Source organism: Pelecanus crispus, chromosome 8 (genome assembly GCF_030463565.1).
Source record: "Pelecanus crispus isolate bPelCri1 chromosome 8, bPelCri1.pri, whole genome shotgun sequence".
Taxonomy (NCBI): domain Eukaryota; kingdom Metazoa; phylum Chordata; class Aves; order Pelecaniformes; family Pelecanidae; genus Pelecanus; species Pelecanus crispus.
Genome location: NC_134650.1, coordinates 24,788,467 through 24,809,931, shown reverse-complemented (window position 1 = coordinate 24,809,931; position 21,465 = coordinate 24,788,467). Strand labels below are relative to the sequence as shown.

General features: G+C 59.3%; 1 protein-coding gene across 4 annotated transcripts; it reads left to right on the top strand.

The window, feature by feature from the left end:
• The first annotated feature begins 3,325 nt into the window (after positions 1 to 3,325).
• On the top strand, positions 3,326 to 20,019 carry NDRG4 (NDRG family member 4). 4 transcript variants are annotated; one of them, XM_075715813.1, is made up of 17 exons: positions 3,326 to 3,362; positions 7,161 to 7,252; positions 7,724 to 7,768; positions 13,462 to 13,567; positions 14,821 to 14,941; positions 15,213 to 15,275; positions 15,485 to 15,545; positions 15,852 to 15,938; positions 16,041 to 16,097; positions 16,476 to 16,579; positions 17,112 to 17,168; positions 17,273 to 17,324; positions 18,019 to 18,066; positions 18,283 to 18,318; positions 18,506 to 18,557; positions 19,174 to 19,212; positions 19,865 to 20,019. In XM_075715813.1, the coding sequence occupies exons 1-17, from the start codon at positions 3,326 to 3,328 to the stop codon at positions 20,017 to 20,019; spliced, it is 1,212 nt and encodes a 403-aa protein (XP_075571928.1). The 4 variants fall into 4 exon arrangements, with proteins under 4 accessions (XP_075571928.1, XP_075571927.1, XP_009484728.2 ...); XM_075715812.1 differs by lacking the exon at positions 19,174 to 19,212; XM_009486453.2 differs by lacking the exons at positions 3,326 to 3,362; positions 7,161 to 7,252; positions 7,724 to 7,768 and adding an exon at positions 11,121 to 11,141.
• The last annotated feature ends 1,446 nt before the right edge of the window (positions 20,020 to 21,465 follow it).

Here is a 21,465-nt window from a genome sequence, read left to right as displayed (position 1 = left end):
CCCTCAGACTCACTTGCTTTGGCAGACCAAGGTTTGGGGAGTTGGCCTGATGGCCAGCCTGAGCCTGTGTCCATCACCACCCAACTGCTCTGATATGTGTGGCAGCACAAAGAAGGTGGCAATCTGGCCCCAGCCCTAGAAGACCATAGCAAAGCCCAGTTGGGAGAGACCAAGGGGTTCAGCTGTGGCAGCACTTGGTGGATACCCTTCTCTGGGTGAGCCCTGGGCATTGGGGAACATCCCCTGTGCTTGACATATCCCCAACACGATACCCCCTCTTTAGCACAAGGGATGGGACATCCCTCAGATAGCTGCAGCCCAACTTCAACATCATCACCAACATCTCCAGGCAGAGGGCTCGTCGGGTCCTTGGGAAGCACCAGTGCCACAGCAGCACCTGGAAATGAGCATCAGGGCTATGTGACTAAATGCCAAGAGATGACACAAGTCTGCAAGTGGCATCCCCAAACATCCAGCAAGGTCCTGGGGAGGCCCTGTCTGGGGCTGAGACCTCCCTGATGCCATCTCTGGAGCTAGACATCTGTTCAGCTGGCTTAGTGTCGCATGGCTGAACTAAAAGCACAGGGAAAGCCATGTGGAAAATGCCACATTGACCTGCATTAAAAGCACAATGAAAAATAATGTGGAAAAATCCATGCTGTAAAACTCCCTCACTTCCCTTTAATCACATAATTCAGGGTGCGGATGGCTCTGCATGCAGGCAATTTCTGAACCCCCATAGAGGGTGACACCCCAGTCCCTCCAGCTTAGAGCACAGAGTGCTTGTACTCTTCCCAGGCCTAATTAATTGTGCAATTATTTCAGCCATGTGGCCCTGTTCCTTTGGTAAGGTAGCCATCTAAAATTCCCAGTGTGAAAATCATTCATTCCTGTAGAAATCCTTGGCAATTGGGAGAGGAGGAGGTTTAAATTTGCACAATGTCAGGAAGAGCTGAATCTGACCCTATCTCATCCCTGACCGGTTCAGGGGAAACCCCTTGACTGCTGGACCTGCAGAAGAGGGTGAAAGACAGCCCTCAAGGCAGGGAAGATCTGACCACATTGAAGTTCTGGGTGCTGGGCTGGCTCCTAGTTGAGGGATTAAAGGGTCCATGTGTTCCCTGAAATCCTGGGTGTTTTCTCCCTTCGAGGTGAGAAGGCAAACACAGCCTGGATGCAGAGCTTCTAGTGACTCAGCAGGAGAGGCTGAAATTGGCTGAAAACTGGTTGCCATCCAAAAAGCCTGGGACAAGCTGTTAAAACAGACGTACCAGGGATGCAGATGAATGTCTGTATCAGCAGACATTCCTCCAGGTCCTCAGCAGGCATTTGTAGAATGAGCTGCCTGTGGCCGCTCTCAAGGCACCCCATGGCCCACCAATGAAACGTGCCAGGAAGCACAGGGGTGTGTTGGCCACTGCGGCTGGCTTGAGGGGTGGATGAGGCTGAGGTCTGGAATGCCTGGTTTATCCTAGGTGCTGAGAGCAACCCGTGGGCACCCGGGAATTTAGGGTTGGGGGCAAACTTGGATCTCTGGATGAGTATGGTGCTAACAAGACACTGGTTCAACACCCTTGAGATGCCAGCACTGCTCCCAAGGCCCATGGCTGGTGGTTACAGGGATGGCCAAGAAATTCCTTTCCAGGGCCAGCCTAGGTCTGCTGCCAGCTGGTTCCCAGGACCTCCAGGGCAGAGGTTGTCTCCGAGATCCCAGCACCCAAATCCTGACCTTCTTATAGCATCTTGCATGGACCCCTCTTGGCTTAGGAGAACCTGAGTCTCATGCGTCCTACAAGAAACCTTGGCTTTCCCACACTGACAAGTAAATAGCACTGAAATGCAGGATGAAGCAGCATCAGGCCCTGACTCATGCACACTGTCTTTGCAATGGAGATATGAAATGTTTTGCCTGGACTCTCCTGGAAGAAATGCCTAGTGGGGAAGAGGAGTGAGTGATAGCCTAGACACCCAGCCAGACAATAGCCCTGCCCCTGGGGAGCAGCCTGAGTCCCCCCGGGTGAGCATCGTGGGGCTGGGTTCAATGGGGAACCAAGCCCATGGAGGGAAGGTGATAGGTCCTCAGCAGTTTCCCCATGGGGGTGTTTTGGTAAGGGCCAGTTCTGGGTTTTGAATGGCATGTCCTGTGTGGTTGCCTCAGGCAACTTGGGAGTGGAGGCTGTTGCATCCCTAACTGTGGAAAAAATGAATTAAAGTAATACTAAAGAAGTACAGAGGAAGGAACAGTGGCAGGACAGGCTTGCCCAGCTTGGAGGCAAATGGGAATCAATTCTTGCTCTAGGGCAAGGCTGGGTCCCTCTGTCCTCGCTGGACCAGCTGTCCCAATTCAGGACATAGCCTTGCTTCATACCCTGCTACTTTGGGAGCCTCTAGCTCCTTTAGAAACCTGGGCACCATTACAACGGTGGTGGGCAAACTTCCACAGACTGGCTGCCCTGCAGAACTGGTGGCCCCTGACGATGCAGGATCACAGTCAGGGCAGAGGGAGGCACCACCAGCATCCATGCCTCATGCAGAAGATGAGGGCCCTGCATCTTCCCCACTGTGGGACTGGCCCTCTCCAACCCCCCCTTCCACCCCTATGGCAGTGGGGCCCTTAGTTTTGCCTGAGCCAAACAGCCACCCTGCAACCTCCTGTCCTACCCCAAACAGCTGCCACCCTACATCCCCAGCATCAATATATGGGGGGGTCATCACCACCCCAGCCATGGCCTCCACTCCTGGGTGATCCTTCAGACACTATGGCTATCACCATCCTCACTCCCTGGCACTCCAAGACCATTATGGCCCTGTGGGGACCCTCATTGCACAGGTCCCCCTTATCCTGGGACCACCTGAGCCCCTTGACCATGACCATCCTATGCTCAGGGGAACCTGCACCCCCGTGCTCCAGAGGACCCCCAGGTCCCTTGTCATCCTTATTCTTGTTCCTGGATACTCCCAGGCCCTTTGGTCTTAACGGCTCCATGTCGCGTGTAAACCCTCGGCAAGCGCTCCATGTCCCGTGTAACCCCCCTGCAGCGCTGCATCTCCCGTTTAATCCCCTCCTCCCCCAGCCCCGGCCCGGGCCCATTGTCCTCCTGGCGCCCCCCGGCGCCGGCCCCGTTCCTGGCCCCGTCCACTCCCCTCCGGCCCCAGCGAGGGGAGGAACCGGCCCGGCGGGGACCGTGCCCAGCCTCGCCCCTGCGCCGCCCTGCGCGCCTCGCACCGGCTCCGGCTCCGCTCGCTCCCCGCGCCGGGGCTCGCCACCGCCCCCTCCCTCCGCCCTGCCCCGCCCGCCGGCGGCGCCGGGACCCGCCGCCCCGGCATGAAGGTGCTCCGGCACAAGATCGAGCTGCTGACAGGTACGGCCCGGCCCGGCCGCCCCCGCTCCCGCCGCCCCGGGCGTGCTGGGGACGGGGGGCGAGGCTGGGAGGAGCAAGGCGCTGGGGTGATGGGGTCGGGGTGGGGGGGGAAGAGCCTTCAGCCCCTGCTCAGAAGATGGGGCTGCCCCCCTGCCGCCTGCCTCTTGTCCCCCAGGTATGGGCTTCTGTAGGGGAACGATGCTTTTTGGGATACGAGAAATGATGCCTAGGGAGGTGCCAGGGCTGCAGCGAGGGAAGCCCAGCCTGGTGGTGCTGGGGGGCGCAGGGAGGACTGAGTCGGCAGCCTCCTGGCACGGAGATCCGCCAAAACCCAGACAGCCGGGGTCGGGGGGGTGGGGTGGTGGTGTTCCTGTGGGACTGCCAGAGCATCCCTGCAGCACCCGCTCTTCTGCCAGCCTCCCCTGGCAGTCTCCCTGCTGCCTGGGCTGGGGCTGGGGAGGAGGTTGCTCTTAGCAACCAGCCACTGCGAGAGAGCCTGCATCCCCACAGAGCCCCCCCCATTGCCACCCCCGCCCCCCGAGCCCAGGATACTCAGTCCCTGCATTGGTGGCCTCATGGGTCTCCCGCTGTGGTCTGCCCACTCCTGCGCTTCCCAGTTGGACCACACTGTTAGGCTGCTGGGGTGCAGACCTGTGCCCCCTCCATGGGGGCAGAGCAAGCTATGGTTGTTTATCCTGCACCAGCGGGGCAGGAGGTGGCCCAGGCTGTGTCACACTGGGGTTGTCCTCCACCCCATCGCAGGTCCTCAGTGGTCCTGCACAGGGGGGCGATGCTGTGGGCATGTTTCCATGTCTTGGACTGGGCTGCAGGTTCCTTTCCTTGCTCTCCCTGCTTCGCTGGAGGTCGCCCTGGCTTCACCATCTGGCAGTGCCAGCCCTTGCTCCTCCGGATTTGCTTCCCTGTCTGCGTACTGCTCAGTTAGCCCGGAGAATCCGTACAGACATCCCATGGGTACCATGTCCACGCCAGGGCAGGATGCCAGGTGGTCTATGGGGAGACCCCTATGAGGCTGGTGCGTTGTCTGAGGGACACCTGCCTTCCAACCAGACATGCTGCCCAGTGTAACCCCCTTCCCACAGCCTTGTCATGATGATGATGATAATAATAACAACAGTGTATTTCCTTGCCGTGAGCTGGTTCTCCTCTAATAAGCCAACACTTGGCTGCAGATCCCTGGGGAAGGTAAGCCAGCATGGCTGTTTCTGTCCCTGTCTATACATGCAGTGCCAGGGCCCCGGCGGGGCAGAGCACTGGTCCCAAACAGAGCACTAATGTTGCACTGGCTTTGGGACTGATTTGGGATTAGGGAGGAGGTGTGTCCCAGCTGTGCCCAAGAAATGGTGGCACCACACTGGGAAAGCAGAGTGGGAGCAGAGATGGGTGTGCTTGGGGCAGCACCCTGGGGATGGGTGCTGTTCAGGAGCATTGGGGCAAGCTGGAGGAAAAAGGGCTCACTGCCAGCCACATTGCCGTGGTGTGTGATGGGAGCTGAGTTGTTTTGGCCAGGAGACCCGGAGCTGTGGCTTCCTCACCAGCCCTCCGCAGTGACGGTGGCCCAGCTGGGCTGGGTGACACTGCCCACAGCCCCACTGCTGCACTCACGGGAGCAGGGATGAGGGTACCTGTGCAGTGGCATGGGAAGCAGAGTATCCATAGGAAGCCGGCAGCATGGCCATGATTCTGCTCACAGGCAGTTGCACCCATGGGACTCCCTGATGTACTGATCCCTCCTCTGTTCCTGCACTCAGCACCACTTCAGGTGACTGTCCATCCCGTGCTGAGGATGCTGGTTGGCGCAGGGCTCTGCCACGTCCCTCATGACCCAGCTTTCCTCCCACCACGCAAGCAAGGTCATGGGGCCTTTCCTCATTGCTTGGCCACCCTCCCTCCCATGTTAGCTGGTGGCTTTAATTAATAAAGGCATTCACCATACACTAAGTGCTGTTCCCAGCTGCCCTGGGGCTTGCAGCCACATGGTGGGTTGGCATGGTCAGTGTGGGATGCTCCTGCTCTCTTCCAGACCCAGATACCGGTGAGGCTGATTTTCCTCCCATTTTTTAACCCTGGGATTGTACCGCAGGGGATCGTGGGGTTGCTTGGTCAGTGGCTCTGCAGGCTGCATTGTCTCGGCTGTGCTGGTGGGCTGCAGGTGAGGGCTGTCCCCTTGCGCAAAGCTATTTCGCCAGCAGCAGCTGAGCCTGGAGCAGCATGCCCCAGACGTGTGCCTCTCTATGGGGCTGTTGTCACCTCTCCACACTGGGGTTTTGCATGGCCCCCAGTGCAGCGGGACCCTCCGTGCAGGGGATGACATGGAGACCCCAGGCGCTGGGCACCCTGAGACTCTTGGGGGGCTTCACAGTGGTTGTACCTCCCTCCAAACAGTTCTGGTTTGTTGGATGGTCCCCAAGGAGCAAAGCAAAGTGCGGTGTCTGCAGAAAGCAGCCAGGTGGCACAGCCTGCTTGGTTTTTGAATGGAAAACCCAGTCAGATGAGCAAAAGCCAGCTTTGGAGGGGAGTTTAGGATCAGCTCTTGTATTCCTTGTGGCCTTGCAATGCTTGTGGCATTGCTTGGCCTTTCTGCATTGCCAATCTGGGCTGACCCAGGTTTGAAGGTAGGCAAAGCATGGAGCAGGCTTGGCTGAGGCTGTGGGTGGAGCGGGGTCTTTGTCTGCTGCAGTGCTAGCATGGCTCCATATCATCCCTGGTATCCCCAGGGGGATTGCAAAGGGTGGGTAGCCAGTGGAGGGGGTGTGAGACCCGTGCTGGCCTGTTTGGAGCAGCAGCAACTTGTCCGAAGGCTTGGCCTTGAGGAAGGGGTGGAAATGGAGTCTGCAAAGGCAAATGCCTGAGGTCTGGATCCTGCCTGAGTGCAGATAATCCTCTTGCACTAGGACCTGCCAGTTACCCACCCCATCTATACACAGGGGAGCCTGGATTGTCCCCCATGTCCCCCATGTCTGTCACCTTCCGTGTGCAGCCAGCTGCTGGGGGGCGCAGGCATTCCTTTGCTCCCCTCTGTTTTTGAAGCTGGGCTTCTGCTTGGGGGTGTTTTTGGAGATGCCTGCACTGGGGAGGTATGAAGTTCTGGTGGCCTGGTCAGCAGCATCTAGTCTCACACCTCTACTGAGTGGTGGCTCCATGGTGAAGTCTGTCCCTGCAAGCCCTGGGGCTGAGCTGCCAACTGGACAGCACCTGCTTCGTAGGCAAGAAGAGTTTGGGAGTAAACGCTTCACATTTGGTTTTCTGACATCATTGCAATACAAACTTCAGGCTGTCTCTCTGCTCCCCTGCTGCTTGGAGCATCCCTCTGCCACCCAGCATGGCTGAAAAACATCACCCCTCGTTCTGGCTGTGCATGGAGATCTTCCCCTGTCCCACCCACATCTGTCTGCAGCCTAAAACCAGCCAAAACATTGTTTTTTCTCTCTCTGACTGATGCTGGAAGCTGGGGTGGGAATTGGGATGTTCTTGCCCTGGGTTGAGTGCTTACAGGGGAGACCAGTATGGACAGACCAGGTTGGTCTCCCAGTTTGCCTAAGACCATGCCCTGGAGATGGGTCTGTCCTTAACTAGGAGAACTGGACCTGGGTGGGAGCTGGGACCTGAGCTCCTCTAGGCACTGCCTGCCCTGTGCCTGCTTCCAGCTCCCACAGTAGGTGGGTGGAATGAAGCTGATTTGGGTCCCGTCCCCCGTGGGCAGGAGACTTGGGAGGCTCCAGGGGACTGGGTCGAAGGGCAGGTCCCCATGAGTGCTGACATCTCCCTCACCCTGGGCAGGGCTGCTGCTGCAGGAGATGACCATGGCGGGGCTGCATGAGCTGCCCTTCACTGAGGAGAAGCCGCTGCTGCGGGGCCAGGATGCTGAGCTGGTGAGTCCAGTGACTGCACTGGCTCCGGCTCCTGCATGTGGGCTGCCAGGACGTGGGTGCTTAAGTGGGAGCTTGGGCGGGTGTATGTGCTGGTATTGAGGGCACATGTATGTTGGGATTCAGTGCATGTGTGTGTGCAGACATGCGCTGGTGTCGATGAACATGCATAGCTGAGCATGGGTTCTGGCTTGCTGTGATTATGCGAGTGAAGATGTTGCACATACATGCTAATACACACTTGTGTGTGTGCACAGGTGCAGGCAGTGCATGCACATGTGTGGGTATTGTAGATGTGTGTGTATGTGTGCACATGTGTGGGCATTGTGTCCCCCTCTACCCAGCACTTCTCTGGGTGCTTGTGGTGTCAGGGGGCTTTGTGTATTGGGTAGGAGGAGGGCGCTGCGGGAGTAAAGGACAGCGGGGGAATGCGTGGGGGATGTGTCTGTCCCTAATGGCTCCTTCTCTCCCCAGGAGAATTCGGATGTCTTCCTCTCTGCCGTGGACACGGACTGGAAGGTAGGACCAGCCACAAGGGGGTGCCCCCCACCCCTGTGTTCTGCGTGGGACAGCAGCCTGCGGCTGAGGAAGGCTGTGGGGTGCTGAGTGGACGCAGGGCTATTGCTGTGCCCCCTTCCATGGGGACGCAGTGCCTGGTCAGTGTCTGTGCATGGGGGCTACACGGCCATCGTGGTCCCCGGCAGGAGGGGACGGGGCGGGGTCGCTGCCAGGCATGCTCTGTGCTGGTGCTCGACGTCACTGGCAGGTACTTGGTGACTGGCTGGGGACTAAACCTCTTTAAAACAGGCGATTTCTTCTCAGGAGGGCCGAGCTGCTTTTCCAGTCCCTCTACCATTGCCATGGCAATGGTTTCCCAGGCAATGCCAACTCCCCACTTACATAAGGATGTTTGAAAGACTCTTCTTTTTTGGAGGGCTGGGGCATTGCCCCCCCCATACCACCCACCTCTCTGTGAGAGCAGGGCCACTCCACTGCCCTGGCTGGCACCTGCCCACCTTGTGCCTCCGTTTTGCCTCTTCAGAGGAGCCCCACAATGTGGCCTCGGGGCTCAGCTTGTGCCTGGCTCCCATGTTGGTCTTCATTGCTCTCACGCCTCTGTCCAAGCTCATCCCACACCAGGCTCCCCCTGCAGAGCCCGGGTTGCTGGTAGATGGGAGGGGAGGGTAGTGGGGCTGCTGGACCACAGCTCATAGCCTGTCCCTGTCCCAAAGCATCCCCCCTCTCAGGGGACACCAGTGACTGACTTCAGATTGTATGTTGCTGCTTTGCCAGTGGCTGGAACCCCCAGGAGGGCAGGCTTGGGTGGTGCTGGCTGACCCCTGTCGGGTCCAGCACTGAAACAGCAGCACCTGCAAGGATAAAATAAATCTGGATTTCATTCATCCTGGGAGAGGAGCAGGGGAGCCTAGGTTCCTGTTTTGGCAGACCCAAAGCAGTGCCCAGGCTTTTGGGGCTGGTCCGCTCAGTCTTGCATCACCCATGCAAGTAAGCCTTGCACATCCTTCCTATCTCCCTGCTGCCCTTTTAGATTAATGCCTTACTTCACCTCAGCTTTTCCATCCCTTGTCCCCTTTTTTTTGCCACCTTCTGTCTTTTTTCACCTCCTCATGCCCCTCTGCATCTCTTGCTTTTTCCTGGGGGTTGTGGCTGTGCGTGCTCTTTGGCTCTACAGGCAGCAGGGCCGAGGAAAGCAAAAATGGCACCCAGACCCGAGAACAGCTTTGTACCTGTGCCAGGAACCACCTGGGAGCTGGGCTTCCCTCTCACACGTGGTCCTTTGTCAGCAGAGATGCATCTCTCCAGGCTTGGGTCTGAGGTCCCTGCAGGACAAAGCAGCGCAGAGGAAAACCTCTTTGGTAGAGGCAAGGTGGATGCCATCCTGCAGCCTGTCTGTCCTTCCTTTCTCCCACGTCCAGACCCCCTAGCTGCCCAGCCCTGACTTGTTTGCAGGATGCTGCTTTCAGTGGCTGCCCACCAGCTCTGGGTGATCATTTGTCCAAGTCAGGGAAAGGGCTGTCCCCAGGGAAAAGTGGCTCAGCCCTGTTATTAGACATCAGAGACTCCACAGGAACAAGCCTGCTGGGTGAAGCCAAGGACATAGGGCTTTGCCATGTGGGGAAGCCTGTGCATGTACTGGTGATGGCAGCTGGACACCCTCTGCCCATGGCTGCAGTACATGCCAGGGCATGGTGGAAGCAATCTGTAGCGAGCTGCCAGGGTGTGGATGATGCAGAGGTGAAGGCAGGCTCCAGCTGGCATGGAGCATCCCTGTGGTGGGCAGGGAGGCTGGAGGGTCCCTACTGGATGCTGCCCTGGTCCGGCACTGGCACGTGGCTTGCCAGCCACATTTGGGCAGGCGCTGGAGGGACCACAGGACTCTTTCTCCATCCATGATTACCCAGCTTCGTGCTAGGTGCTGGTTGTGCTGAGCCAGGCAGCAGTACTGGGCTGGGCAGGGCCAGGCAGGATGCAGGGGGATGGCACCCAGAGCTTGCTGGGGGGTTTTGGGGCTGTGGCAGCACGAGGCCATCCATAGGTGCGAGCTGCAGGCAGACAGACTCGCCCTCTCATGAAGCCTCGTTGGAATCAGGGCAGAAACCATCTGCCTGCACGATGTGCACACAGGAATACACATATGTGTGCACGTGCAGACAGTACGTGTCAGCCCAGGGACAGGACCCAACCCCTCAGCTCTGCTGGGTTGTCTTTCCTCCTACCTTATTAGCTGCCACTGTCGACATCCAGGTTGGGGCTAAATCCTGCACATCCCCTGCATGCCAGCATCCTGCAGCAGGTGTGATGACCATGCTGCTGGGTAATTTAACACAGGTATCCAGGCAGTGTTCATGTGTGTACACGCGTGTGTCCCTCTGTGCACATGTGCACAAGGTTCTCTGTGTGTGCAGGTCATTGTCATTCATAGGCATGAGTGATGGCATACATGCTAAGAACATGGGAGAAGGATGCAGCAGGTGTTATAGGCACATGACCATGCACATACATGCACAGGACCATGTGCCACTGCAGACACACAGGGGCCAGCCTGTGGTGGTATGCACAAGCATTTTGTGGGGTCGATATTCTTCAGCGTGGGTCATTGTATTTATTTTTCCAAAGTTTGCATGCACAGACATGTGGGAGGACATGGTTTTGCCTGGTCCTCGTGTCTGTGTTGGTACATGTTCCTGTGTATGGTCATGTCCATATGCAGAGCATGCCTGCTGCATCCTTCTCCTGTGTGTTTAGCATGTACCTATGTCTGTTCATGGGTCTGTGCGTGCTTCCCGGTGCGTAGGTCTTGCTTCAGGGCCTTGTTCTGGGCAGCTGCAGGCTTAAGCATGATTCTGCATGCTTGCGTGGGGCCAGAGCCACATGTGTGTACGTGATGGGTGCAAGCAAGCATTGCTGGGCTCTGTCATGGTGATGCTGTGTGTGTTGCAAGGGGGGCAAGTGTAACCCTGTCCAGGCACCCCTGCCTGTCTCAGTCTGCCTAAGGAGGGAAGATAGAGCAGGTACTGCATGGTGCCAGGCATTTTTTCTTCATAAACAAGGGTATTTGGGGCCAATTGGAGCATGAATAATTCCTGCAGCAGCCAATGGCTGAGTGCTGGCTCCATTGCAGTGCTTGCCTGCAATGGAGGCCAAACCTGCTGGGGCTGTGCGTCGCATCGAGGGGGAAGGGAGAGGGAGGGCTTAACGCAGGGCTGAGGCTCTGCTATAAATCAAGGCAAGAGGCTGAGCCAGCGCAGAGCTCTGCTTCTCCCCAGCCCACTGCACCGCTGTGCCCCACACCGGGATCCTGTGCTCAGCCCACCCTGCCCTCGCGTCCTCGTCCACCTGGTTCCTCACCATGCCTGAGTGCTGGGATGGGGTAGGTACCATTGTTCCTGTGCTTGCTGCCCTCTCTTCCCAGGGAGTTTTGCCCCAGTACCCCTCTGTTTGCCCAGGCTGGACCTTTGTACCCAGCAGGGCTTGGTGTGGGCCAGGCAGGTGCTGGTGTGGGGGAGACCTGCTGCTGGGGAGCCCTTCCTTCCCCCAGCCCCACTGCCGCATCCCTGAAGTGCCGCAGGCTTTGGGGACTCATTGTCCTTGAACATGTCCTCCCCAAGCCCAGCAGAGATGCTGCACCGAGGCCAAGGGTGAATAAGCACAGCTACAGCGGCTGTGGGCTGCACTGGGGCTGACTGCTGATGGGGGGGCATGCTGTCCCTTCCCCACCCCCAGAGTTGCAGAGGGAGAGGGTCTCTTGCTGTTTTGAAGCGATCCCTCGGATGCTTTCCAGGCTCTGTGGTAACGACAACACCCGATGGCAACAAGCTGGTGTGGAGGGGGGCGAGTGAGGTGGGAGCACTGCAGCGGTGAGAGGGTAACCTGGACAGTGCGGGGCTCTCTCAGGCACCTATAGGTGCTGTGACCCCTGTGTCCCTCCTTGCTGGGGCCATGGGTTGCCAGTGCCCCCCCTTCTTGCTGCCTGCATCCCCTGCATCGCTAGCCTCTCCCCCACACTGAGCGTCCTTATGGCAAAGGGCAGGGCTGTGGTACCCAGCGATGCTGTGGAGGCTGCACCATGGGCAGGGATGTGTGTGGCTTGGCAGGCAGCAGGGGGAGAGTAGCAGTGCTGAGGAAGGAGCCGCTAGCTTGGGCATCTGATTTTGGGGTGGGATTGCAGGCTGAGCTGTTGGTGCTGTGATGGGGACTGTGGGCATGGGGATGGCAAGGAGGCAGCCCTGTGTCCAGGATCAGACCACATGGATGCCTCCTGCTCTGTGACCTTGGGCCAGGGCCTTCCTCTGCCTCAGTTTCCCTATATGTTGTTGCAGGGGGATGTCTCCACTCATTGCCTGCTGCCTGATACAGCCCCAGGGAGTGGAGGGACAGCTGTGGGTGAGGGCTGGGTTTGGGGTGCCCTTGGGGAGCTGAGCATTGTCTCCACAGAATCCTTGAGCTGCCCTCAGGCGCTGTGTCCCCCTGGGGACAGTGGATCTCAGTGAGGGGAGGCACTGCAGTGAGGAGACCCTGTCTTCAGGTGTTTCCTCCCACCTGAGGCCCGTGTTCTTCAGAGTCCTTGGCAGCATGCAACCACAAGAGCATCCATTTACCCACTCCCCTCCTGCCATCCCATCCATGGGGCTGCCAGTACCCGCAGTGAGGAACCGCGCTGGTTGGTCACCCTGCCAGCATACCCTGCCTGGCCCTGCTCAGTGCGTGATGCTCCTGCACCCACCAGATCCCAGCTTCAAGGTCACTGCCAGTGGGCTGGCTAGCAGGCATGGGCATCTGGAGGGGACCTCTGGTTCCTTGTCTCCAGGTGATGCCTTGGCCAGCACCTGGGCTCAGAGCCTCAGTTTCCCTTGCTGGCTGGAGATGATGGCTGTGAAGGCAAGGCTGGAGCCCTCCCAGCCAGGGAACCTGAGGCACGGGGCAGTCCTGATCTCCGTATGGAGGCACAGCTATTTCAGACCAAGGGATTTTGAAGTTACTTTAGCTGTCATTTTGGGATCAGGCTGCAGCATTTCCTGGGCTGGTGTACAGGGTCTGACCTGTGCCTGTTTGTCCCAGGCACAGTGAATCCAGGCCAACTGGGCAATTCTGTGATGCCCCGCCCTGTTGCCAAAGATCCCTCAGTCTCAGGCCCTCAAAGATCTCCTGTCCCATCCTGTGGTCCACCTGTCCTGTCACACAATCCTCCTCTCCCAAGCCCTCTTGGATCATCCCATCCCATCCTATCCCATCCCATCCCAAACCTCTATCCCTTGATCCCATCCCATGATACACCTGTCCAATCCTAAATCCTGTTATCCTATCCCAAGTCTTCCCTTCCCTTCCCTTCCCTTCCCTTCCCTTCCCTTCCCTTCCCTTCCCTTCCCTTCCCTTCCCTTCCCTTCCCTTCCCTTCCCTTCCCTTCCCTTCCCTTCCCTTCCCTTCCCTTCCCTTCCCTTCCCTTCCCTTCCCTTCCCTTCCCTTCGAGGGAGTTGGTGGAGGCTGGAAGCATTTGTATGTGATTTGTCCTGCCTTCTGCCACCACCAGGATGACCAGAGCTGCGTTTTTTCCCAGGATGGCTACTCCTCTTTCCCTTGTGCTCCCATGGGACCCAGCTGCCTGGGGAAGCAGCGGTGAGAGGTGGGATGGTGGGGCAGGAGAGTATGTCTTGGGGCAGGCAGGCATAACCCCATCTCTGGTCTTCCCCCAGGAACATGACATTGAGACGCCCTACGGGCTGCTGCACGTGGTCATCCGGGGCTCACCCAAGGGGAATCGCCCAGCCATCCTGACATACCATGATGTGGGCCTCAACCGTGAGTGCTGGTCCCTGGGCCATGGGGTGCAGGAGCAGGCAGGAGTGAGCTTGGGGCTGCATGGGGTACCAGGACATTGGCCAAAGCCCCTGGCTCAGCTCCTTTGCCTCCTCCCATGGAGGGTCCCCAGGATGCATTGGGTCTCCCCAGGCATCTGAAAGCACCAGGAGGGTTTGGTTACCCAGCCAAACCCAAAGCCTGGGCTAGGCACAGCCAGGAGTGCTTGGCTACCCCAGTGCTGGCTGTCTGCTCACCCTGCCTGGGCAGGGATGGGACATGGGGGATGCCGGGTTGGTCCCTGCTGCTGGCGCTGGCCTGTTGGTATTCAGAGCATGGACCTAGCTGGTGGCAGGGTGTAGTGGGGGCTGAAGGAGATGGGGAATAGCAGGGAAGGAGGGATGCTGATGGGCGGGAAAGGAGGGACCCCAAACCTGTGCATGTGGGGATGCTGCTCTCTCTGTAAGCCTTGCAGCCTTGGATCTGCACCCCAGACGACTGCCCTGGGCTGTGCCCCCTGGCTCAGCCAGGATGCCTGGTGCCCTGTGAGCGGGGAGAAGTATGTCCCCCTCTGTTGGCGGCTGAGGCTGATGAACTGGCATGCTACGTGAGCTGCCTCACCATCACAGCAGCACTCTCGTGTCCAGGGATGTGTCATGTTGGTTGTGATGGACCTTACAACCTGCCTTGCCCCGCCATTTTGGGAGGGATGCCCTGGCATGGATGCTATGGGGCAGGACCCCTCCAAACCCCGATGATGGCTGTATCCCACTGCAATGGTGGTGGCCTGTCCACAGCAGCGCTTGGACTGTTTCTTTGACTGTTTCCAAGCAGGGAGATTTGCAGCTGTTTCTCAAATCCCATGTCTGCTTGAGCCCTTTCTGGGGATTTTGAATAGGGTCAATAATACCCTGGGCTGCTAATGCTGCTGCCCACCAGGTGGTCCTGCAGCTCTGGGCTTTGCATCCCCTGGTCCCATCCCACCAAGTAGACAAGGCTCACCCCAAACTGCTTATCCTCCTGGCTGTGTCCGTCCATCCCCATGCCTCCCAACACCAGTAGGGATGCAGCCCTTGCTAACAGTGTCTGGTTTCTGCTGTGGGGACAAGGAGCCTGGAGGGAAGGGGATGGGAGGACATGTCACCTCCCAGTTGAAGGGCAGTGGGAGGGCAGGAGACCTCTCTCCATGCTCCCCTGGCCCACCAGGCCCCCATGCCAGGGCATTTGGTCTCTGATCCCTGCCTGCCCTTTGACAGACAAGCTTTGCTTCAACACCTTCTTCAACTACGATGACATGCAGGAGATCACGAAGCACTTTGTGGTGTGCCATGTGGATGCGCCGGGCCAGCAGGCAGGAGCCTCACAGTTCCCTCAAGGGTAGGTGCCAGCTTCAGGGGCTTGCTATGCCCACTGGGATGTCACCTCCCTGCCTGCTGGGTTGTTGCTGTCTGGGCAGTCATGCCCTGCCTGCAGGTATCTCTGAACCGTGACAAAGCCCACGGCAGCTGACTGGCCCAGGTGGGCAATGGGGTGCTTTGCAGGTGGGTGGCATTTCCCTGCCCACTTTGGGCAGTCCAGTTGCCCTGTCCCAGCCTTACCACTCTGTGCGGATCCCATAACCACCATCCTGTGCCTCCCTGTGCTGTAGGTACCAGTACCCATCCATGGACCAGCTGGCTGCCATGTTACCCAGCGTGGTGCAGCATTTTGGGTGAGTCAGCCTCTCCTACACAGCTGCTGACTGAGGGCGCTGGGCAGGGAGATGGGCAAGGAGGCAAGTGTTTGGGGCTGGGGGAGTTGTCCCTGTAAGTTGGCACCCTGCATGTCGTCTTCTGCCCTGTGCTGTGGGTGGAGGGGTGCCCTAGGGAACCTGTGCTGGAGCCCACACACACCCCCCATATGCACCTCTTCACTTTCCAGGTTCAAGTACGTGATCGGGATTGGTGTTGGGGCAGGAGCCTACGTGCTGGCCAAGTTTGCGGTGAGCCTGGGGCTGGGCTGGGCTGGCCCTGAGTTGCCTGTACCTGCTGCCAGCCCAGGGCATGGGGAAAAGAAGGACATGACACCCCCGGGTAGGCTGTGCTGCTGCAAAGGCTCCTGGAGGGACAGGGGGGACGGGACAGCAGTGCCATGGCCGGGCAGTCTTGCCACAGGTCTCCCATTGCTCCTGGGACCGGGCCACATCAGCCCCATGCAATGCCTGTGCAGTGGGCAGTGGTGCTGGTGGGGGGCTGCCCTGGGCACATCTCCCCTTCCCACTGAGCATTGTCCCTCTTGCTCACTGCAGCTTATCTTCCCTGACCTGGTCGAAGGACTGGTTCTCATGAACATTGACCCCAATGGCAAAGGCTGGATTGACTGGGCAGCTGCCAAGGTAGGCAGGACCCCCCTGCTGCCACCCCGTCCTGGCCCTGGTGGCTCCCTGGGGCAGGAGCCAGCCACGGCAGCGCCTTAACTCCCTGTGCTCCCTCCACAGCTCTCTGGTCTCACCAGCACACTGCCAGACACTGTCCTGTCCCACCTGTTCAGCCAGGTAAGGGCTGTGCATCCTGCTGGCCCCCTGCCACCATCCCCCTACCCAGAATCCCAGCCGGGACACCCGGGCTGTGCCCTGCCCTGCCTGCCAGGTGCCTCAGTGCTACTGGACCTGCCCCATGCCCAGGGATGGGGTTGGTCAAGCCCTGCCTGTATCCCTCCTGATTGATCCGGGGCTTAACCTTGAAGAGTGTGTGACTCATGCCTGCATCCTGCCTGGGTGTGCTGCCTGCAGCACTGTCATGCCCAGCTGCATTGGCCAGTGTCCCCCCCCTCTTCCCCGCTGGCTGGGACAGCATGGGCAGGCCTGGGGGAGCAGGGTGTCTCCATGGCACCTAGCAGCACCTGCCCTGATCTCCATCCCCTGCTGGCACAGGAAGAGCTGGTGAACAACACAGAGCTGGTGCAGAGTTACCGGCAGCAGATCAGCAGCATGGTGAACCAGTTCAACCTCCAGCTCTTCCTCAACATGTACAACAGGTGAGCACCCCGGGCAGCCCTGCCAGTGGGCTGCCCCCATCTGTGCCAGGGCAAGGGGCTTCAGTGCTGGTGGGTGGCCCTGAGGGCACCATAGGAACCCTGATGCCTGTTGGGTGCTGCCGTCACCCTCTGGTGCAGGCAGGCAGCAGTGCAAAGCTGGCTGCTGGTGCTGGCCAGGGATGTGGGAGTGGTGGTACCTGTGCGAGAGCCTTGCCATGTCCCAGAGCCTATGACCGTGGGTGCACGTCCCCTGGTCTCCTTCTGTGCTGGGTGCTGGCACAGGCCTGGGGAAGGGGGCAGAGATGCTGTCCCATGAGTGCAGGGGGTTGGGAGCCTTGCTACTCTGATGGGTGCTGCATCCTGTGGTGCAGGCTCTGCTCAGGTCACGGCATAGATGGCCGTGGGGTCCTCCATCCACACAGCGGGGCTGGGTGCTGCTTCCCAGAGCTGGTGGTGCCCCAGCTCTTCCACTATGGCACTGGTGGCAGCACCTGCCCGTGGCCTCACACTGTCCCTCTTTCTCCTCCATCAGCCGCAGGGACCTGGACATCAGCCGGCCTGGGACTGTGCCCAATGCCAAGACGCTGTGGTAAGAGTCGCACTAGCATGGCATGGGGGGGGGGGGGGTCCCCAGGGCAGTGGAGTCCACCCAGACCAAGCCCTGACTGTGCCCCTTCCTCCTCTCATTTCCAGCTGCCCTGTGATGCTGGTGGTTGGAGACAATGCACCTGCTGAAGAGGGGGTGGTGAGTGATGGTGTAGTGCCTGCAGGGTGGCATGCAGATGGTGCTCACATGTGGGCATGATCATGTTCGCTGCCTGTGAGCAGGAGCATGCTCATGTGCAAACCTACCTGCTTGTTGTGGGCATGTGTGCACATGCATCTGTGCCTGGTTGCCACACCTGGAAAACCTCCCCTTTCTCATACACACCTTCCCTTCCACGTGCACACTTGGCACACTCCCGTGCCACATGCACCCAAAGAGCTGCTAGCACATGCGTGTGCTTGCACACACCCACATGGTTGTCCACGCTTGCACCATCAGCCACAGGAACTGTACAGGTGGCCACATTTGTGTGTAAGGCATAACTGCATGCACACCCCCCTCCTCCAGCACATGTATGTCTATACATATGCACATGAGCACACTTGTGTACTTGTACACACATGTGTGACACACAGGATGCCTCACCAGCCCCCCTCCCCGCTTTCTAGCCCCTACCCTTGCCCAGACACTGCCTTGCAGGAGGAAGGTCCTCCCTGTCCCATGGCAAGAGATGGTGGTTCTGTGGGCCCAGGGCTTGCCTAGCACCCTGTCTCCACCTGGCTGAGGTGGGATGTGCGACTTGGGGTGCCATGGGCCAGTGGCGGTACCCATGGGCAACTTCTGCCAGGTTCAGGGCACACCAGGGTGCTAATATCATCCCTCTCGCCCACAGGTGGAATGTAACTCCAAGCTGGATCCCACCAACACCACCTTCCTGAAGGTAGGCAGGTGGCAGGGGCAGCTGAGCGGTCCCTGCTGCCCCTGAAGTGTCCCATTGCCCTCTGCCCCAGGGTTGCAGGGTGTCCCCATCCATGGGGCTGGGGGTGGGTGGGGAGAGCAGGGTGGCCCCAGCAGTGGCATCCTGCCAGCGGGTACTAGGGGACATGGTGGGTGGCAAAGGCACCCTCCCAAACTAAGGAGGACCTTCTCTCTGCAGATGGCTGACTCCGGTGGGCTGCCCCAGGTCACACAGGTGAGCCCCCACAATTTCCCCTGTTAACTGGGTATACTGGTCCCTGAGACTTGCACTGGTGCTGTCCCTGGCTAGCAGGGGATGGGCTGAGAGTGGGCCTTGTGCAGGGGCTGCCGGAAGTGGCTCGGGGATGAGCAGGGATCTCTGCCCCGGTGCTGCCTCAACTCAGCCTGCTCTTTCCCTGCAGCCCGGCAAGCTGACTGAAGCCTTCAAGTACTTCCTGCAAGGCATGGGCTACAGTGAGTGCCAGGGCTGGGCGTGGGGCTGACGCATGCCTGTGTGTGCACATGTGTGTGTGCACACCTGTGTGAGTGTGTGCTGACTCTCCCGCAGGAGAGGAGCCTGGCACCCCCACATGCCCATTCTGATGGAGAGCTGCATGTGCATCTGTGGTGTTGTATGTGCAGGTGTACAAGATGTCTATCCATGTATTCATAGGGGTGTGGGGTGTGCAGGCTCTGTGTGCACACTGACATGTACAAGGGCTCCGTGTCTACATACATATGTGGACAGGGTCTCTGTGCATGCATGCACACTTATGTGTGTGGGCATGCACAAGCAGGGGTTCTGTGTGTGCACACAGATGTGCAGAGTCCATGTGCAGAACCCTGTGTGCATATGTGTGTATATAGGTCCATGAGCACGTGTGTGTATGTGTGTGCGCAGGTCTGTGTGCATGCACGCGAAGGTTCATGTACACATGTGTGTTTCCAGGTCCATGTGCACATGCGTGTGTGTCTGTGTGTGTGCATGCACACATGGGGCTGGGCGGGGGCTCCTGGCCCCGTGGAGCAGCCAGCACAGCTGACGCTCTCTCTCTGCCCTCCCTGCCCTTCTCCTGCTCCAACCCGCCAGTTGCCCACCTGAAGGATCGGAGGCTGAGTGGAGGCACAGGTACCTCTCAGTGCTGCTCAGCCTGTGCCCGCTGCTGCATGGTGCCCGCCTGGCCTGTGCCCTTGAGCTGCCTGGGCACCTTTGGGAGCAGCCTGGGTGCAGGCCTGGCCCTTCCCAGTCAGGTGCCCTCTGCCTCGCTCTGCTTTGCCTGAGATGACACCCTGAGCCAGGGCTGGGGGCTTAGAAATGGCTTTCAGAGAAGTCCCCCCCATGCGGGCACAGTCTCTGCAGGGTGCCCACTGTGCCCTCCTCCAGCTGGCCAGGAGCTGTGCCCATTGTGCATCCTGGCTGGAGGAGGGTGTCACTTTCCCTGCACACCCTGAGGAGCTGGGAGAGCTCCCATCCCTGCTCACCCCTTCCCCAGAGTGTGGCAGCCAGGGGTCCCCACTGCCTCATGCCCAGTGGTTGCATGCCCGGGAGATGTGCCCCATGTGCAGCCTGCTCCAGGGTGCCCCGTCCCTGCCCTGCTGTCCCTTCCCAGCCTGGAGCTGCTCATGTTGTCACAGCACTGCATGCTGCAAGCTTGTGCCCAGGGTCATTCACATCAGGGAGCAGGACCAGCAGCCTTGCTTGCATGAGGCAATGTTGGCTCAGGTCCTGCAGGCTTTTGGAGGGAGCTGAGCACCCCAGCTGTTTCTCTGTGCCCGTGCAGTGCCATCCGCCAGCATGACCCGCCTGGCACGCTCCCGCACGGCCTCCCTCACCAGTGCCAGCTCAGTGGATGGCACCCGCCCACGTGCCTGCACCCACTCGGAGAGCACCGAGGCCATGAGGCAGATCAACCACACCATGGAGGTATCATGCTGAGGTCCACGCCTGCTGCCGACATCTCCTCCAGAGCCATCTCCCATCCGTCAGCATCCGCCAGCACACACCCGCCCCATGGACATCCTCCACCAGGGCCCTCCTCGCTCCTTCGGGGTCGATTTGTCGTCTTTGCTGTTGGCTTCATCCCCTTGTCTGGTACTAGAGAAGGAGAGGGGCTTCGCTTCACTGCCTCCCAGCTCCGGCTCCTGGCTTTGCCCAGCAGGCACACATGGTTCTGCATCAGTCTTCACCCTCCCTAGCATCGGCTTGGCCCTGGCTTGGGAGGGTGAATGGCAGGGGGACTGGGCCAGGACGGGGGAGCAGGGGCAGGGTGGTGAGATGGGGTCAGGATGGTGGGATGGGGCAGGACAGCAGGCTGGGGGCAGGACAGCAGGTTGTGGAGAGGACACGGGAAGTAGGTTGGTCTCCCAAGGTCAACCAATGGCTGGCCAAGCCAGAAGAACAACACGGACAGGGAGCAGCGCTCACCAGAAGGTCGCTGGGCCCTTGCTGGGGATGCAGCTCCCATTTCACCCTGCCGGCCATCCCTGGGGAGAGCTAGCTAGGACCTGCTGCCCTGGAGCTGGCTGAGCATTATGAGAAATTACACCCCAAATTGTCCCCTTGCCCTGGTCATGTATCCTGAGCGCTGCCCCCCAGGCAGGGGGAGAGGGCTCAGCCCTGCTCCAGAAGCCATTGGGGCAGGAGGGTGGTCCCCCTGCCTCTGCCCATGCCCTTGCTCATGGTGGCACTTCCTTGGTCCCTTGTTGCAAGAAGGACAATCACCACCTACCACCACAAACGCACCAGGGGGGAAGCGGGGCTGTATGCCCCGGCTTGCTCAGTCCCTGTCACACCGGCAGTTCCACTCCCAGCTCTTGGGCTGAGGCTGCCAGGGCTCAGAGGCCACTGGGTTTGGGGACATTGCATGGCAAATCCTGGAAGGGTCCAGTTTCACGACAGCCTGTAGGTGTCACCACAGTGGAGCCATTAGCAATAAGATGAGACACTCCCCGCCCTGCAACGCTGGGGAGCCCTCAGCACCCTCTGCCCCACAGGGTGCATCACCATAAGGTGCTGGCAGTGTGGGGTGACCCATGGGATGTGGGGAGCACCCCAGTGTCTGGCTTCGCCCACAGGATGGCTTTGCCCACAGACCTGACCAGACACACCATGGCCCCCAAAATCCACGCACCCCACCCCCAGCATCCTGTCTGTGCACTGAGCAGGGTGTCTCTCAAAGGCTTGGCTCCCCTGAAACTGCAGGGCCCCATTTGGCCACTGGTTCTGGGTGGATCCAGCCTCTTGTGCTTGTCATGGAGAGCCGTGTCATCACTTAACCCCGCTGTCGGCCACCCAGCCTCTGCTGCCATCCCTGGCCCATCCCACAGGCAGCAGAACCCAGCTCTTCCTGCACCTGGGGTGAGGGAGCCCCTGGCTCTGGCA

Coding starts and splice junctions, on each gene's coding strand:
- NDRG4 (XM_075715813.1), top strand. CDS start 3,326: ATGAAGGTGCTCCGGCACAAGATCGAGCTGCTGACAG. Junction 15,276..15,484: donor AGCGTGGTGCAGCATTTTGG/GTGAGTCAGCCT, acceptor TTCACTTTCCAG/GTTCAAGTACGTGATCGGGA. Junction 15,546..15,851: donor ACGTGCTGGCCAAGTTTGCG/GTGAGCCTGGGG, acceptor TGCTCACTGCAG/CTTATCTTCCCTGACCTGGT.